Genomic DNA, 20,220 nt, shown 5'->3' on the forward strand with positions numbered 1-20,220 from the left:
AAAGTAAAGTTGTATTTTGTCATCATCAAGGCAGGGTATAGGCCTCCTTAGCAGCTCCAATCCCCTCTCGCTGCTTTAATGTATGTTGCTTAAATCAAAACAACTATAATCAAGGGATTTTGTTGGGTATTAGTACTGTCCCAGACTGGAGGACTTTAATGAGAGTAATGGAGGCATGTGCTTTCGCTGCATTTTCCTACTTTATTTTTTCTTTTCTTTAATTTGTCACCCATCTGTAGTTTAAGGGACTATTCAAGGCTAGTTTTCATCCCTCGCAGAGCATTTCAGTCTCTCCCCACTATCCTCTGTCACGCCTTCAATTTATTGAAAATAAAATATAATTTATCCGCGGTCATGATTTCCCTTTATTCTGGGTTATGACATCATGCGTCAGACTGGGCCAGTCAAAATGAAGTGGTGTGTTGTCGTTAGAGACGATCCAAACATTAGAGAAAGTATTCTCGGTTGAGCCCCAGCCAAAGAAGCTACAGTAGCCAGAGAGACAGAGAGTAGGAGGGCGGAGGAAGAGATAGACAGAGAGGAAAGGAAAAAAAAAAAAAAAGAGAGGAGAGAAAGCATGTAACAGAGCAGACATTTTCATTTCTCTCCCCCGGAATGCCACTCTGCAGAGAGAGCGTGATCTGCAATCCATCTGTGACTCAGAGATGAGATCATCTATCTTTGACTGGTTTCGGCCTTAAATGACACACAAAGACAGTGCCACAGATACAGCCTCGCAGAATGAGAAAACCTATACTCTAAAGGGAAAAAGTCAATAGGGATGTGCTTGCAGGGGAACAGAGCAGTAATGGTGGCCTTGTTGCTCTGCCAAGTCAATGCTAGCTTCCTCCAAATCCCCTCTCTAGGAGGAGCACAATAGTCAACTTATACCTGCTGGTGGAGCCCCCGGGGATTAAAGAGGACAGACGGCACAATGTCATACTGATAGCTCAGAGTTATCCGCTCAATAAAACTTCAAAGAGCATTCCTGGGTTTTTTCCCAAGCACCATTGGGTGCTGATACGGTGGCCTGTCAGAGGCATGGCGGAGGAGCAGCAGGGTAACAGGCAGGGCTCTGTGTGTTTTAGCCCATCAAAGCCAACATCAGACTCTTAAAGGTGCGGCATGGCAGCAGGCGGGCGTCGTCATCACAGGCTGAGGGGGCAGGCTACTGCGTTGTTTGACGATACACAAGTGCGAACGGTAGATATGTCAGACAGGTGATGAAATGACGAAATGATTCATTTGAGGGGATGTTATCGTGCTGCGAAAGGTCCTGTCCGTAACGATTCATTGTGGGGAGATTTTCATTTGATCTGGAAATGGGACTTAGGTCCCGATAAGGGCAGGTGGGGAGAGATTTCTGGCTGCGGAATTCACACCAGGGAGATGAGAGATGTTCCTAGATAATTTGAGAAATGCCTAGAGTGAAGAATTTGTAGATAAAAGAGAAAACTGAAGGCCTGAAAGCGAGGGAATTCAGGACCAATACCCCCCTCTGATGCTTTCATCTGACTGGGATCAAAACCAGACGGTTCACTCAAACCACAGAGAGCCGGGGAGGGAGGCGACATAAACAGAAACAGAAACAGAAACATATATGCATATAGGACATAGGGGAAGAAACAAATCAGATAAAGGGAAAAACCCGAAATAAAAAATCCGGAAATTAGAGACATGAGGGAGGGCGGCACGCAGACTGATCAATGGACAGATAGAGAGAGAGAGAGAGAGAGAGAGAGAAAGTCACAATTTATCGATTGCACTCACTTACTGGGCAAAAGCAGTTTGGCTCAGCACACAGCCAGCGCCACAAGTCCGACACTCTGGCGATACTTGTTCATCTATCAGCCCTGACAGTGTCTGCTTAGAGCACTTTAATAATTCAGAAGAGATTCAAAACTATATTTGACTACTTATAACGCTAATGAGGCCACAGAAGAGGAGTGAAAAGCCAACACAGTATTCTAGTTTTCCCCAGAGACGATTCTCACTGACTCTGACTTGACTTACAGAAAATTCAGATGGAAAGTTGGACAGGCTGCCTGGCTGGAGCGGCAACTTCCAATACATAACTAGCTCTAAAATAAACTTTGCACGGTGCACGCGCCCTCGCCGTCTTACATAACAAGTGCTGTGGCTGAGTGCAGTGGCCTGGATCACAGGTGGATGTTCTCAGAGTGACATTCTCCACAGGTCACTGCCTGGTCTAAAAACTGCTTTGCAGCCAGTGAGCAGAGTCATTAATCTCTCATCTCTCCTTTTGCATTACTGTAGCTACATCTTACGACCTCTGCAGGCCGAATGCATTCAGGTGAATGACACAGAAAGGACACTGTGTGGACAGTATGAACTGACACGACAACACCGCACAGCCGACAATGCAGAGCTGAATTCCCGGGGAATTCAAGGAGGTGATGGTGTGGCACACAGACGGGTACAAACATGTAACAAATACAGACTTAATGCAGACAGACGGTGAACAGTTAACATACAGAGACCAGACAAGATATAGGATAAAAAACAAGAGTTGCTACTGCACCTGTGAGTCTGAGATTTCCGAGGGTTTTTCAGTCAGGCTGCTGCTCTCTGCAGGGATCAGGTCATTGTATTTTGTGCTGACGTCCTCGTCTGAATAGTGAAGACTGCCTGGACTGGGCCTCGGAGGAGACCTGGGCAAAGATAGACACAGACTGTTGGAATAATGCAGTTGGTTGTCCGTAACCAGTTTTTGTTAACCCTTACATTATTTTTTGCATTTCATCAACAGGGGGGTATATTGGCAGAACTGGAACATAAGATACTAAGTATGTTTTCTTTAATCACTTAAAAACAGGAACCATCGTGTTTTTGTTGCCTTATGCGGGATTTATACTTCTGCGTTGAATCGACGCCGAACCCTATGCGTAGCCTGACGTGCACTTCCCCAGAAATCTAACTACATGTCCGGGCGACAAAGACCTCTTGTCTATTTCTGTAAGATGAAACAAAGCTTTTATTTACTTTAATTTCACAGATAAGAAACAATAAACTGTGAAGACAATAAAGCCTCCACAAAATAGCATTTAAAGTCTTATGTGTGATTTATCCTGGCTTCATATGAGCAGAGGAAATCTCCGCTCGTTGCTAGGCTAACTCATACAATGTAAAATGCCATAGGCTTGTGCTAATAACGTTAGCATGTTGTATTTGTGGGGAAAATGTGTCCAGATAAAGACAAGTGTTTGTCTGTGAATGCTGTGAGTTATAGTGAAGCTGATTTGTGTACTTGTGTTTGAAATTGTCTCTATTAAGCCATGTTTAATGTGTGTTTTGAATCAACTGAAGTTTACAGCACTTCACAGAAACCCTGCTGCCAACTAGTGTTTTGGAGGTGTAACTGCAGAGTGACACAGACACACCACCACACAAGTATAAATGCTCACAACATGTAGGCCATGTGTGTAGGTTCTGCATAGAGCTGACAAACAAGTATATGTCCCGCTTTAGAATACATAGCGAGTGGGTCCTTGTCCACAGAGTTCACCATGTTGCATTGCCAAGTTTCTACAGTAGCCCCAGGGCCATTCACGTTTTCGTGTTGGCCACCACAGTTAGCAGCCCCTATGCAACGAACAGCTTCAGAAAAACAAAGTCATGATGATGATCAAAGTCACCTAATTCATTTGTTTTGGAGAGGATGAGACCTTTACAGACAATTCAGCTCCCAGTAAAAATCTCCTGAATATCTGGATCTTAAGTTAAAGAGAAAAAAGGTGAGCACACAATAGCAGGTGCTGGGCTCAAGGCCTGTCTCCAACACTAATTTATAATGTGAAACTGCTTTATTCAGTGTTTTTACTGATTTAAATCACCTGGTTTGTTTGTTTTGGAGAGAGGAGACCTCTGTGGATGATTCAGCTCCTGGTTAAAACCTCCTAAACTAAGAACACTGAGGGAATTCTAACCAAGAGAAGTTTCAGCTGGTTACAATCTGCAAGATGCCGCTAAATCCCCCTAAATCTTACACACTGTTCCTTTTCCTGTCTCCTTTTTTATTACAACTTGGATCTTATTTCTGTGGTTTTGCCATCAGTCCTATGGGTAATAATAACATCTTACTCATCACAGTGCTGGCTGAGATCTGGGAACACGAACAAAAAAAGCCAGATGGGGCAGAAATCATGATTTCGACGATGAGACAGATTTGAAACAAGAGGTTAGCCAAGCTTACTTGGAAGAGAAAACAATGTTAAACAGTGAATGTTTTATTGAGCTGTTTGATGCAAATCCATCAGTTTGCAGACTGACTTCTTTGTTCAGCTTTGACCTGCCATACTTTCTGTAGAACACAGTTTTCCTGTGCAGTTAGGGATGATTACAGACATTTCTGGTGCATTCACCTTCAGGTTTACCTCCACATAAAGTGGTTTAGATGTTCTGGCTAAACTGTTTGTGGAGCGTCCCTGTGGCCTTATCATCTGGGACACAACGTCTTAAATTTGATTCCAACTAGGAGCCTTTGTTGTGCGTCATCTCCATCACCCTCCTCAATGTTTTCCTTCTGTCTCTAATGTCAACTATTAAGCAAAGGCAAACTGCCAACAAAGTCATCTTTAAAGTAATATTGGCCTGACCACGTTCAAACTGACTTTGACCGCAGCCCCCTCATTGATTTGAATAGAACCAGTCTGGCAGTGCAGTGTGGGTGCCCGTGTAGGAGGACAGGGCAAAACAAGGCAGGATCGCCTCGCAAAAAGTTAAACCAAGCTAAAACTTTCAAACCAATCAAAAGACCTTTTCTACAGTCTGTTAAAGGTGGGAGTGTTGCGCCATCATTCCGCCTCGCTGTTCTGTATAGAACGTTCAAACACAACGCTGTTGTGTTACACGTCACGCTTCTTTTGCTTACAGAGCAACAGTATGCTATCTAAATCACACACTGAGGCAAGAATTATGGCGGCGCTGTCTGGTTCAGTGTAAAAAAGCAAAGCTGGTGTGATGGCTGATCGTCTTTATGGCAGTATTGCAGAATCGCTGTCCAAAAAGGATTCAAACGCACAATCCTGGCAGATTACTTTGTAACGTTAACGACATATTGCCACTCTTTATTTGGATACATGGACATGGTATATTGCCTTTCTAGTCCTCCGACTACTCCGACACTCGCTCATTCAACCACACATTCATAGTCTGGTGGCCAAGGCTACCATACAAGCCAACCATTCACTCATGCACTCACACCAATGGCACGGCCTTTGGGAGCAGTTTGGGGTTCAGTATCTTGCCCAACAACACTTGGACATCCCGACTGGAGGAGCTGGGGATCAAACCGCCGATCCTCTGATTAGTGGACGACCTGCTCTACCTGCTGAGCCAAACTGCTGTGACCTAAGAAACCTTCGTATTCAGAGATCTGTTGGGGCCCTGACACACCAAGCCTAGAGTTGGGCTGTCGCTGAGTGTCTGCCACCCTAGTTTTTGTGGTGTGTCCCACATCGCTGGCACTAGTTCACTAGTTCAGTGTGTTGGATCGGTGGAGGGAGCGGGGCAGATGGTGGAGCCTGTTGGTTAATGAAATCACTGTGATTGGCAGTTCAGCTCAGTGGACAAAAAGAAAGACGAAAGTGAGCAAAGCAAACAAATGACCAAAGTCAAGAGGGCATGAGATTGAAACATTCTTATATTAGGTAAGACCTTTTTTTTAGGCATTGAGCTCTTGAGCAGAAATGGTTTGCAACTGATTGTGGTAACTTTCACTTGCTCACAGTAAATTATTTGTTCTTTCACCATCAGGTTGTGTTAATGAGCTACCTGGCTAACCAGCATCCTAATTCATTCAGCCGGTCTTCCTGTTTCTACCACTACCTCTATGCACTACCACCGCCTGTTGGTTTGGAGAGTTGTTTCCTGTCGCGCAGCCTCAGACTGACATGTAAGTTAGCTGTTGGCTGTGGCCTTTGTGGTGTGTCCAAGTGCAACTTTTCAGCTGAGACACAGGTGATGTGAGGTGACGCAACAGTCGGCTTCGTCATCACTAGTTCTCTGATGATGGTTTGATGTGTCTGGGCCTTAAACTGGACTTCCTGGATTGTGTATCATCGTCTCAACAGCTCCTGAAGCTTCACGTCCAAACAAAAGCAGCCCCTTTTAGTGTTTTAACACAATGTTGATTTGAGTTGTAACACCTGCTAGCCGGTTGTGTTTCTTGTCCCATCGGACTCTGCTGTATTGATACTGCCATGTTTCTAGATTTCAGCAATTACTTTGGAGGGTACAGTGCTCCCAGAACAGATAGAAATGATGGTTAAAGTTATGCAAATAAGCCTCAAATTGTAACAATGATTCTTTAAAAATCATTTGGCCTTCTTTACTGAATTCAGAAATCCCATTAAAGCAGTTTCTGATAAACAAGAAAATGACTCCAGGCCTCCCTCGTTCTCATTAATGTCTGAGACACTACAGTAAGCGCCTCCTCTCAGGTTCACATGCATCACTGTCTGTCTGTGTGTGTAGGAGTGAGCTTGATGAGAATCATGGGACACTCATGAGATGGCTCCCTACAGCCAGTATCTCCTGGAATGAATAATTCCCCCTGATTCAGTCCTCAATGTGGGCTGTGGAATGTCAAACCATCGGGTCCTTGTGACTAAATTATAAACTAAACTCTTGCAGTGCTCAAGGGGTCATCAAACAAATGGCAGCCTCGGGCTTTCCTCTGGCAAATGTTATCAGAGCTTACGTGAATGATTGCCTGGATTAAGCTGTCAGTGGCATGCTGCGGCGATCAAATATGCCATTCAGATGTATGTTTAAAGAGTGTAAGTGAGAGGACTGAGAAAAGGGAGGATCCTTGAAGGGAGAATAGGGTCGAGGAGAGGTGTTGAGTGAAACTACAAGCTCAAAGAAAGAAGGAATGAGGAAAAATGAGGGCAGAGGAAGATGAAATACTGGAAAAACAATTCCTAAAATGGTGTGTGCTCTAGTCAGGAGTTCTTTAAGTAAATATGAGAGGGAAAAAAAAAGCTCCTCCGTACTTTCCACTGTCGCCGGTCCTGCTAAACAAACACCCATCTGTTTCTGCTGATTGGTGCTGGTTTGGCTGAGACTACTGGGACATACTGACTCCTGTTGACTTTCCAGGCCATAGTGTCGGCCGCCAGTTGCTGCCAGCGGAGCTGCTGCAGCACACGCACACACACACACAGCCGCCGCTTTACACGTCGAAAACCACATTAGCATTTTTCCAAATAAATATATTTTGAAAGCATTTCAAAAATGCTGTGGGTAAATTCCAGCAGTTTTCACAAGGGGTGGTGTTGCGAGTGTGGTGTGGACGAAATGGAAAACTCCACAGGGAAATCACAAAGCAAGCTGTAATTCAATTACTCTCGATGAGTTATATTAAACTAGAGTTAATTCACTTAACTTGAGTGGAGAAGTGAAACGTGTATAATAGAGAGTTGCTTTTATACAATGCACTGCAGCACAGGCTGCTAATTTCTGCAATATCTCGGTGTATTCGGAGCTCAAGTGTCCCCTTTTATGCAGAAGTATTATGTGACTTTACTGAGAACTTTCAATATTGACATGGAGTGTGTTTTAATTATCTTTTTAAGGGAGAATAAAATAAATGATTAAAAGGTGAATATTTATTCTGAAGGAAGAAGGTGTACTTTATTTTTCCTGTTTTTTGGCTGGACTGCAGAATGCAAGGCCGGTCCTGTAAACATGGACGTCCCCCTGTGAGTAAGTGAGTGAGTAAGTGAGTGAGTAAGGGTGTGAGTGAGTGAGTAAGGGTGTGAGTGCGTGATGAAGTTGCACAACTGGTCGGAATAAGTGATGACGAAAGTGGTGGTGTTTCCCCATTCCGCTGCTCTTACGAAATTAATAGGCTCTGATAAGCTGACAGAGCTAACAGTCTTGAATTACTGTATTCCTCATTTTCTGCTACCAGTGAGGCAGAATCACAGACATTTATATGTAGACGCTACACTGACTGTGTCAGCCCGTTGCAGCAATATGTCAACGGCACCGCCATATTGGAGAGGTCAAGACTTGCCTGTAAATAAATGCAAGTAGACAGAGCTCCAATTTTTCTGGATAAAATTGCAATGAGTCGTTTTTACATCCATGGGTTTTTCGTCTACGTATAGCAAAAACGGGACACGGTGGTGCAGTGGTTAGCAGTGGTGCCTCATAGCAAGAGGGTTCCTGGTTCAAACCCCGGGGTAGGATAGCCTTCTGTGTGGAGTTTGCATGTTCTCTGGGTAGTTAGCTATTCATTTAGTTGGTATTTAGTTAGCTAGTTCTTAAAAGTGTGACAGAAGAAGCCGGTAACAAACATGGCAAAATCTATATCTAGAGCCGTGCATTATTGGACGGATGAAATGTACAAAGCCGTAGAGTTGTCCACCATGGTACCATTTGCTGCTAGCTAACTGTAGCTAACTTGTTTGTGGTCTGTGATGTAATAACAACCAGAAAAGGTCCTATACTAACAAGCAGAAAGGGGGATTTATTGCCACCTATTGTAGCGGATTTTATATCCTGGGACAAGGACAGTGCCCAATTAAATGGCCTAGTTGAGCTACAACCATAGCTTGACTTGACTTGCATGTAAAAGTACCTTCTGTTTCAAATTAAAGCCCTTCACCGTTTCATACGCAGTCCAGCAATATACTAGGTTTTGATCTACTCTTGTTTTTGTATATGGAAAATAGCTTCTTCTTCTTCAAAAAAAAAAATACAAGAAAGTGGAGGTGAAGGGAACCCCAAACAGACAAAGGGAGAGAACTAGTGAAGCAAATTAACATCAAGAAGAAAATCACAGCCATATTAAATCCATTCAGTGTTGACAAGATCAGCTGTGCTACAAAAGCTGAAATTAATTAATGAAATGTAAGTGTTCAGGTGCCTGCTGATGGGCATATGTGTATTAATGTATACATGTTTGGTTATGCATGATATAGTACATGTATGCAAATCCTTCCTGTCTTTCCTGAGGTATAAATATAAATGCTCACTGTTTTGTTTTCTGTATTGAGGACATCATTTCTGCACTTTTCTTGCTCTGCTCTATTACAATTATTTTCGTTTTATGTTTGGAATTTGCACTATTACATCTCCAGCTGTTAAAACATGATGAATCAGGGGTTATGAATGCAATAATGACATAATTAATCAAGTAAATTAATGACAATAAAGCGTATAAAAGCTTGACATTTTTTAATAGTGGTATTCTGTCTATCGACTGAGTGATTAATAGACTCAGGCTGAGCAGACATTTTTGAGTACTTTGGAGTGATTGTCTAAACTAATGGCTGCCAGATTGTCTTTGTAGCAAGATAAAAAATAATGATTAACACCATTTATGACTTTTTAAAGTATCGGCCAAGTGAAATTTCCCCAGAGATGCAATTTTTCCAAGATGCAGTCCAACTCAGAAAACATTACAACAAAGTTTAAACCACAGCTCCAAATTCCGATCTGCGCTTATTCCCCAAAGCACTCTCGAGCGTAACCTTTACCAACTTCCACTCCTCAGCAGTTTGCCCCCTTATAACACAACCAAACAAAGAACTGGAGCCAGTGTGTAGAAATACTATTGGGAGCCCACTGAGACATTATGATAAACTGCCTGTTTAAAAACACTGAGGAAGCTCAGCCCACTTTCACCTCTTCTCCTTGACTCTCATACACTGTTGAGTGAGGCGTGAATTATTTATCAGCTCTCTCACTTGGATAGAGAAGGGTCCACTTAATCCTCTCGCAGCAAAATTCAGTCAGCAGTACGTCGGGTAAGAAATGAGAACCAGGGGGTGAAATCAAATCTGCCCCTGGTCTATACTCATTATCAGGCTCTCCTCTTGCTACAATCGCCTGTGGGGACTCATTAACATGTCTGAAGTGTTCAAGAGCTTTGTCACTCAAGAGTGTTTAAAACCATGTTAATCTACACGGAATTACTCCACCAAGACCTCCTTAAACCCCAAACCAGTGTGGCAAAGTAAGTTTTAAACTATTAAAAGAGAATGATACAAAGCAATACAGAAATGATGCCGTTAATCCCTCAGTCTTTATCCTAACAGCAGTAAAACATTGATCTGGATGTTGAACCTCAACCCCCTGAGATACATGTGGACTCCTGTGAGGCTGAGCAGGAGTTTATATGCAGTCAGAAAGGATTTGGACGGCTAATGTCTTAAATAAACCGCAGGAACACATAATACCTAAACTGTTTATTTTTAACCAGAATCAGCTTTGTGCAGATCAAGAGTTATTATTCTACTACTCCGTTTTAATCTTCTTATAGTGCTACAAAGGCACATTGACAGTTCAGGTCATGACAAATTAAAGTGTAAACTTTTTCTATCTCTAGTGTTTCCAAGTGGTGTTACTGTTGGTGCTGCTGTTGCAAAGACAATCGCTTTCCATTTTCCTTAGAGCCTAGCAGCTACCCTAGTTTCCAGTTAATCCTGTTGCTCCACCATCTGCAATTTACACTGCTGAGGATAGTAACTGCAAATGACTTACACTCAGTGAGTTTACACAACATTAGAGAAAACTGATTTATTGTGTTGGTCTGACTAGAACCGGACTTTTTAAAATACCTGTAAATATGTTACTCTGTCTGAAATCGTACTAAATCGAGTTTCTCAAATAACACGCCTAGTTAATACGATTGGGAGTTGAATTACGCCTGCATGTTTACAGTCAGTCTGACCCAAACTGGCTGAGGCACTCAGCACATGCTCCACAGTTTCCTCCCTGGGCTTTGACCCAGAAGTCCAAAGCATTAAATGCGTACGAAGAAGAAGAAGCTGCTAATAACGTGGTGAAATCTACATCCAGAGCCGTGCATTTCTGGACGGACGAAATGTACAGAGCTGTAAATTTGTCCACCATGGTACCAGTTTGCCGCTAGCTAACTGTAGCTAACTTGTTTGTCGATTGTTTGGTCTGTGATGTAATAGGTCAACTGGAAACAGGTCCAATACTAACAAGCTGACAGGGGGCTTATCACAACCTATTGTAACAGAGTCAGAAATACTTCGGTCAATAAATCGATTCCTCTCCCGTGCTTGTATACTGTGACAAGGACAGCAGTCCCATTAAACGGCCTAGTTGAGTTTTAACTGTAGCTGCAGTTATAGTTGAGCTATAACCATTGCTTGACGTACCTCTGCATGTAAAGGTACTGAGTGATACTCTTTGGTTACTGTGGTTAGCTACCTATAGCTACAGGGGAAAACCAAAGCGCTATCCTCTTCCTGTTTTGGGACACCACTGTGCTGTAAATTAAGCTTTCATTTTCGTGGGAGATCTGCCGAACGGACTCTGATGCTCATGGCTGAATATTCACGTTTATGTAGCTAACGTTAGCTATGGCCTTGGATCACAGTGTGTCCTCCGCCTTACTCTGGAGAATGACCCTGAGTCAGCAGCCGCAGCAACACAAATCCAGCCAGCACTCCATGCTGAATCAGCAAACTTTCTGTTGCTGCCTTTACACAGGGAGCAAAGCAGAGGGACTGTTAGGTGGCTACCTTACTAGTGAGAGCTCTGCAATTTAATTAGATTACATAAATCAATGTACAGGAAACACTGAGTGACTGTATGAAGCGTATGCATATGCCCATGGTCATCTGGTGGGAGGAGCCTAGGTACAAGAGGGGGGAGTTGCAGGAGAAGGTTATACTTTCAAATTCTACATTTTATTTTTTGCCTTTTCCAGATTTCTGCCAGCCCCAGCTTTAAAGCAAAAACTTGTCTATTTCCTCTCTGAGTTGTCAGTGGCCAAAAGTTAGATGCACTGACTTCCCTGCGATGGCGATTAGAGTCACTGTCATGCAATTTGGCCCTTTTGTTAAACAAATGATCTCCATACAAAGAATCTCTGTATCCAAAATCAAACATAAATTGCATTTGCTATCTGACACAGCTCTGAATCACAATGAATGCAGTGGGATTAGGAATGTTTGATTTCTGATCCTGGTATCAGGCAAAGGACTTCATCCTGTCTTTGGTATTCTGAGACCGGAGATCAAGATGTGGCATTAATCTATAATCGGGGGCTCAGGTGTTGGGATTTGGGTTCCTCCACTATGGGCTGAGTTCAAAGAGTGCTGAGTCTGAAAGTACATCTGTGCATTCTTTCACTCCCAGCCTCCCCCTTCAAGCTGTAGACATAATAGGAAGCTGCCTGGAAGCTCCTCAAAGACCCGCAGCTGCTTTGATCTGTCCTCGAGGCCACACTCACATGCACACATACTGATGCACACACCCAAAACAAATTTCTCTCACATTCTCATACACACAAAACAATGCATTTTTAACAATGTGGACATGCAGACTCAGGCGGATATGTACACACAGAGGAGGCTAATTACTTCTGGTGAAACATCAGAGTGCACCTGTCTCCCCAACTCACATCACCACAGAATGCTGGTGTTCATTGAAATACAGTCACTGCCACAAACTTCCAACTGTCCTCTGACTGCAGCTGTCTCTAAATCCACCTCTTACCTAAACAGGTATTAATGATCTAATGCAAAGCATACGGTCGGATCCTAAATTGGACTTATGACTCAGTCCCTGCAGTGTTCTTAACACAGGTGTCAGTCAGAGTGATTGGTTTTAAACAAGGTCATGGTCTCAGCGTGCTGCATGTCCTACAGCTGGGATTCACTGCAATACAGGAGCTCATTAAAAGGGAATCTGTAGTGAGTCTTTTTATACTGCTTTTAAATAGCAGGAAGTGTAAAGTTAAGCCCGAGTTGTCAGGAGGAAAGTGTTTTTTTCCGCAGAAGTGAACATTTCACAGACAAGCCAATTATCTTATCATATGGTTATTTAATTCTGACTTAAGCGTCAAGTGTCAAGCGTCTAGTTCAAATATCATCTGCACTTTGAGTTTTCTCCTGCTTGGATCACTGACCTGGTGTAGACGCCGTTCTTTCGGCAGAAGGAGTTTTTCACAGACAGCCGTCGGTTGTTGAGTTCCAGAGCGGGGAAGCGGCCCTCGTCCAGGCTGACCATGTCTCCGTGGGTCAGAGCGTTACAGTTGGAGTTGTTACCTGGGCACACGTACAGAGACACTGTGTTACCACAGGCCAGACGGACAGGGAGGTTAGTGCACGGGAGGATGATGGGAACTGATCAGTCACTTGATCAGTGGTTGAGTAAGTGAGCAAAATTAAAAAAATATTAAATATAATTGTTATTAAATGTAAATGTAGATGAATGAAACATCAGAAGAAAAATAATGACATCTCAAGTATATGTCAGTTCCAAGTCTTTCAGGTTTTGAAATGCTGACCATTAAAATAACATGGCAATTGGGCATTTTCCAAATGGTGACAAACTGCAGTTACCAGGAGATGGCCACAGACCACAGGAGCGAGCAATACAACCTCTTTCTACTGTTAAATATTATAGTGAAGAAAATAAGTAAACAGCTCGTGTGTATTATCCGACAAAGGAGAGCACACGCTTTGTGTGTTTGCACACTGATGGGACAGTAAAGACACAGTAATGATAATCAAAAGGAATTCTACAGATCATTTAAGCCAGCATAAACTTAGTGAAGACAAATAGTCACTGATGGGAAGAGACTGGCTCTCTACAGTTTGTCTCCACCCTCCACTCCCCCCACAAATGGGCCATTTAAGTGAAACTCCACACTGCTGCACAACACTGCTGCTAATCACCTCAACGCCTGATTTGGTGTGAATGCAGCTGAACAGATCAAATCTTAAAACTTGTTTGTGCTTTCAACTTTCAAGTTAGTCCAAGTGCTTATTTTCATGACTTAAAGCGATGATTTATCGTTTGGGAAAGATCAACACTACAAAATATGTAGCTGGAGCCAGCAGCTGGTTAGCTTAGCTTAGCATTAGGACTGAAGAGAGGGGGAAGAGCTAGCCTGGGATGTTAATTAGTGATTGTTAGAGGTGCTGGTAGGCAGATTTTGTTGCCGTCAGACAGAGCAAGGCTACCTGTTCCCCCCTGTTTCCAGTCTTTGTTGGTTAAGCTGTCTGCTGGCTGTAGTCTTATATTTTGAGCAGACAGAGACGGAGGTATCAATCTTCTCATCTAATTCTCAGCATTAACGTGGATAAGCCTATTTCCCAAAACGTTGAGTGATTTTTCAGGTTAAGTCTACAGCTTTGTTTGTCTTAAAAAGACCCACTGACAAAAAAGAACTTTAGAGAAAAGTCTAATGACAAATGGCATTTCCTGTAAAATACAACATCACAAAGTCATAATGACACATGTATCTGCAAACTCACAGAAAAGCCATGTATAAAACACTCCAGACTATGATAAATGAGTGTGCCTCTCTGTGCAAACACTGTCTGTGGATCACACATGAATGGGCAATAACACAACTATTTTGCATCGACTCCCAAGTGTCCCTCATGATTAATCATGCCGCCAACACTGTAAACTCAGAGTGACAGACTTGCCGCGCTGCCCCGCAGTAGATTAATGTTTGGAGGCGCTGTTGCTTGCCACGCTACAGGTTAAAAACACTTTCAGTCATCCTGAGACTTATGAGGGACTGCGGCGAGGCCGGGACCTCCGCGGTTGCTCCAGGGCTACTTGAGGTCAATTGGTGGTTACGCAAACACACAGAAAGAGAAAAACCACTGGGTAGGTCCAGTGGCCTGGGCCAGATTCCTAGAGGGGGATATGGAGGCTTTGAGAGCGTCTTTGTGTTAGAGTGAGAAGGAACCTCTTGTTTTTCCTCTGTCAGTCAGAAAGATGGGCAGTGACCCGCAGGGACCCCCCTCCCCTCCCCTGCCTGGCAGCTTAACAGCCATGGCAGAAGTGCTGAGCGGAGGGAAATACCCGCTGATGTCAGAGCTGCACTGAATGGACAAGTATGCCCCCTGCTCCTGCTTCCCTACTCCTCTGCTTTTTTGTTCTCCTGCTACTCAGCCAATTATCTGATTCACTCAAAATTTAAAAAGTTACCTCAAGTTTCCTGCTTAGTATTTTGAAACTGCAAATCATTAAATCCCCGTGTAAAGTGTTACTCTTTTAAAAGAAAAACTCAGATCATCAGATTCCCGGCCCTCCGTGCCACTGGGTTAGAAGGTACAAGACTTTTATAATAGTTAGAAGTCTAGTTAAGAACTCTCTGTTTAATTGTGTGCACTCACCTGATTCAGACTTCTTGGCATATTTCTTGCTCTGTCCTCTGATAATGAGGATGAAAACGAGCAGCAGGATGAAGATGAGCCCCACCAGAGCAACCACAACCAGGAACCACCACTCCTCGTAGAAAGGCGCCACTTTTTGGGCTGGACAAAACACAGGAAAATTGGAATTCATGGTTGTTAAAAACAACTGGGCACATTTCTGTGATGTCTGAGTCACCTAGGGCAATTTAATTTAGTCTGAAAATTAATGGGATTCAAATTTATATTAAGAAATACATGAAAGCTCACCAGATATAGACGGAGAAGGTAGACTCGGGGAGCCGTAGCCGTAGTCGTTCACTCCAATTACCCTGAAGTCATAACTGACCCCTTGCTTCAGGATATCCATGTTGAATGTGTGCGATGTTACTTCCTTGGGGATGTCCTTGATTAGGATGTCCCACAATCCCTCATCTGTAACAGAGTTAAAGTTGTATTTTTGGGTGAGAATGGGTCCGACGAGAGAAACTTGTAAAACATTTAAACAATGTCAATATGTCTTTGTTAACAGGTTGTTTGTTTAGTGTGATGTAAGGCTCCGGTCTGGCTGGCAGCTCCCAGGGTAATTCATAATTCTACAAATATTACACAATCCATCAATTTCACTGCTCCCGTAAAATTTACAGCGACCAAATCTACATCGTAAATAGTGGTGCAGCCATATTTCAAATGAAGCAATGTTAGATGGCTTTCTGCTTGCTTTGGAAATCCTGCCAGGGACCATTTATTACACATCGCTGCTTGTAAACATCAATGTTAAGTTTGACTCTTTTTAATGGGGTATACAAACATAAACAAGCACCAGAGTTCATCCGTCATGTTGCTCAACTTTGGCGAAAAGTTAGAAAAGCTGATGTAATTTGATTCGAAGACAAAAACAAGTCATCAAGTTATATGATACTGCAGAGAGTTATGGCCCCTGGCATATGGAGACGAGAAGATAAGGGGGGAGAGGTTGCTTTAACCATCTTCCTCATCCCCAGGGCATCACTTATGCTATATATCATCATCAACAGTGCTGCTTACACTCCTTAAAGGGGACCAAGTTTCACACTTTTGTTTGAGTTTCTACTAGGGCATGTTTATGTGCTTTAATCAGGGTTCGTAAAGACAAGTCTGAGTCTTTTCAGTTTTTTTTCAAGCATTTATTTTTATTCTCAAATTGTTTTCTCCACAACCATCTGTTGCAAAGGAACTGTGCAAATTCATATGTAGCGCAAACACACACTTCCAGGGCCTAAAATTTACCTGTTATTAATTAACAGCTTGTTATATAGGCATGTGATTTGCAAAGGACAACTAGATAACTGTTGACTGTAAACTCTGACTTATTGATCTCACTTCTAAGAGGCAGAAAAATAACTTTATTTCAACCATAATTCTTAATAAATAAATCTTCATATAAATCAGCAACGTGTTAGTCTGCAGGTTAAAAACTGGACTTTCAGCTCTGTCCGAGAAAACTCTGCTGATTTCAGACTGTTTACTTCCTGCCCAGCTTCATTCACAGATAACCGAGGCTCCTACCTGCCTCTCAGACAGCAATCAACCCTTACACCTTCTTATCTCAAGACAGTCTGGATCTGACCGGAGTCCTGCGGGGATCAACAAATGAGAAGTCCGGCGGTGGCGTTCTGCTGTGATTCAGCTGTTAACAAGCTGAACTAGCTGCTAACAGCCACTACTGCTACCAACAAGTCCCATAAATCCATTCAGCAGCTCCACCATCCACAGTCAGACACAGACAGCTGCTTATTCACAGCCACGACTTGTGTCAATGGCTGACGCTGCTTCGGTGCGAGTGCAACATCCTGGTGCTGACTTTTTACTGGCATTTGCTGCCCGATGGTGGTTTGGACTCACATTGCTTAGACGGCATTCGAAAACAGTTGCAAGAACAGCCATTCTCAGCTTTCTAGATTAAAACATTTTCATTTTTCTGTGTAGTTAGCTGTAAAAAATCAGGTGCTCTTTAAGGACGGGGCACAGAGTCACTTAAATATAAAAAACAACGACCATAGTACAGGCAGGCAGTCCTAAAATGCATCCGAGGCACTCTGACTGTAGTTAAAAATCCTTTATTAATACATGGATAACCAATGTGTTTCAACTAGTGAGTCTTCATCAGGGTGTGACTCTCTAGTCTTGGTTATCTTGGTTATTAATAAAAGATTTTAACAACAGTCAGAGTGCCTTGGATGTATTTTTTGACCGCCTGCCTGTACTATAGACTTATGACCAGTAAGTGTTTTTCATCTTTAATTTTACTAATACATTTGAAAAAAACATAGAATTCTGTTCTCCTCTCACTTTTATCTGGTAATTTTTCAAGCCAAGTCAGTGAAGTTTAACCGAGTTAGAAAGTGTCCAATTTCAAGGTATTTCAGAACTTAACTTTCTGAGTGTTAAATTCAACTACATGCACATGAAGCACATTGTACGAACCCTGTTTAATGGTCACACACTTTATTTTCCTTGTCCTGTCTGTGCTTGAACACCTGTATTCTCCTTCTGTCTAAAGGGCACCATTTTCACGCCTGTCTCTTTCAGCCAAGCTCAAGAAAAAGCCCAGTCCGGTCTGACTGGTCACTGTTATGGCACATAATTAGGAGGCCTAGGTGTACAGTTAGGGGTGGAGATAGGAAGCAGGGAGAGGCTGATGTTCCACTTGGGGTATTGGGTAACTCCCCTTCCTAGGAGCTCACACACCTGAAAAGGCAGCGGTTGATTGGAGTCGAGGCTGGCTGCTGGAGATGCCGACAGACTCCCACGCCACATTTCTGCAGAAGATTCCGACAGACATTCAGAAATCCGGAGACAAAATCCACCGATCCGGGAACGCCACTACACACCTGACCTGATCTGGGGTCGCGTTCAACCCCCCCTTTGAACTAAAATCACAACAATGCTGCTTGTGCTGGCCCAGACTGGCCGTCGACCGGAGGAGACCCCCGAAGCGTCGGGTCGGGGTGGCCGCTTACAGTAGCAGTCAGGTCTGATGAAGGGTGAGTAACCCATTTACCCCCTAGACAGCTCAGAGTTCTACACACATTAGGTAAGTGAGGCATACGTTCAAGTCCAACTGCACACCGCAGGGAAATAACGAAGCTTAGTTAAAGGTTACAGTTACCAGCGTTAGGAGTGTCAGGTAACGAGTCAGGCATAACGTTAGGTGTCTTTTAACAGTCATCATTACGGGTGTTTCGCATCTGCGCCCTTAAAGTCTCCGCACCATCACTGCAGCCGGAGAATGACCGTAAAAAAGTTTAGCAGCGCTTTCTACCACGAAAAATCACCAATAAAGGTTTTAAAACCAAAATCGGACATGTTCCAGCAGGAATATGATCCAAAATTGGGAAGAAATTAACAACGCTGGTAGCCAAGATTAGTTTTCCCTGATGTTAGCATGTGGCTACATGTAGCTGTGTATGTAATGTAAACACTTGTAGATGACCACGTAAAGAAATCCGTCAAAAAACATTGGAAGCAGAGTATACAGAACAGTCTGAAGCCTGGGGTTTTTAACTTACAGGAAGATTCCTTTAACAGACGTTTACCTAATTATCTGGCCAAAGTTAATACGAACATCCAACACTGTAACATTATGTATATGACAGAAAATAAGGTAAAGCATAGTAGTTCCCCTTTAAAATCTAGGACAAAGTACATCCATCAGTTTTCACTCTCAAGCAGTGAAACACATGACTCTCTGCAAGTCACCGACCATCCATCACCATCTTAACCCTGCCAGGGACTGTCAATCACCACTGCAACATGATGCCAATTGTCTCAACTGCAGCGCCACGATCAATAACCCATTAAAATACCAGTGAGGCAGACTCTGGGGCAGCAGATGTTGACACTCTACACCACTTTTCTTAATCAAAGCATCAAGGAGGCTAACAGAAGGCGAGGTTTATAAATTCATGCCTCGAGTGGTGATCATCCGTGTCCTTATGCAGCTGAGGGTGCTCACCTGAAGGTCTGGCCTCGATCACGTAGCGCGTGATGGGAGCACGTCCTGGGTCCCCGCTGGTCCAGTGGATGGTCAGGGCTGAACCGTAACGTGTGATAAAAGGTTCTCCGGGAGGTCCTGGGGCTCCTGAGGAAGAATAATTAAGTGTTAAGTATTTCAAACGAAAAACATTACAGTTTCAGAAACAGACATCATGGCCGCTACCTTCTCCCGGGCCGGTGGTGATGTTGGCCTCCACCTCGGGCCCGTAGATGAAAGTCTTGGCCCGGATGCGGAAGTTGTAGGTGATGCCGTCAGCCAGGTCTTTGAGCTTCAACCAGAGGGGGCCGCTCCCCTTCACATCCACTGTCACTGTCTTACTGACGCCTGGGGGGGAGGGGGAGTGAAGACAGTCGGCACAGGCCACTGAAGACTCTAGACGAACAAACCACATTTAGAGCGGGTCTTACACAAGCAGGGCAATGTGGGAGCACACTCAACACAGGTAGACACACACACATACACACAGGCAGTAATGGAATTAGTCATGGGAAATATGTTTGCATTTTGGCACTTCAGTCACGTATTATTGTGATGTAAAGGAAGATATATAAAAGGCTGCAACGACATACAAGCTGTTAAGGTCAAGGTGATGATTAGCTAAGAGCCCAAGATAAATGCACACAACAAGATTCGGACCAGGTCAAGGTAAACAGCTCGACACAAAAGTCAGGTTTATTTATGATCCTAATAGATCTTGCCGTGTGCATAAAGCTGTTGTAGAAGCCAGCAGCCATTTTGAGCAGAGAGACGGGTAAGACTGAGAGCTTACCTTCTACCGGTGTGCAGGGTTCATACACCAGACGGTAACCCTCAATTATGCCATTAGGGAAAGTGGGCTCGCCCCAGGACACGTTGACGGAGGTGGTGGTCAGCTCACTGAAGTGGATGAAGCTGGGAGCACTGGGGGCTGCGGCATTCAGAGGTCAAAGGTTAAAGGATGCATCGGAAATAGTCAATAAACTAAGTGTACGTGAGGGATTTGGAGGATTTGGAGGTGATTTCGTCCAGAGACGG

The 20,220-nt window shown here is 43.5% G+C and overlaps 1 protein-coding gene across 1 annotated transcript in view; it reads right to left on the reverse strand.

Annotated features, from left to right (window-relative positions):
* The window catches only part of sdk2b (sidekick cell adhesion molecule 2b), a 454,891-nt gene that overhangs the window by 9,813 nt on the left and 424,858 nt on the right, over positions 1-20,220 (reverse strand). Inside the window, exons 38-44 of the mRNA XM_050059698.1 lie at positions 19,976-20,113; positions 19,369-19,578; positions 19,165-19,290; positions 15,438-15,602; positions 15,150-15,290; positions 12,920-13,058; positions 2,543-2,672 (exon numbers count right to left, since the gene is read on the reverse strand). Coding sequence (XP_049915655.1) covers positions 2,543-2,672; positions 12,920-13,058; positions 15,150-15,290; positions 15,438-15,602; positions 19,165-19,290; positions 19,369-19,578; positions 19,976-20,113 — 1,049 coding nt within the window. The remainder of the gene's footprint in view (positions 1-2,542; positions 2,673-12,919; positions 13,059-15,149; positions 15,291-15,437; positions 15,603-19,164; positions 19,291-19,368; positions 19,579-19,975; positions 20,114-20,220) is intronic.

Source organism: Epinephelus moara, chromosome 13 (assembly GCF_006386435.1).
Source record: "Epinephelus moara isolate mb chromosome 13, YSFRI_EMoa_1.0, whole genome shotgun sequence".
Classification (NCBI taxonomy): Eukaryota; Metazoa; Chordata; class Actinopteri; order Perciformes; family Serranidae; genus Epinephelus; species Epinephelus moara.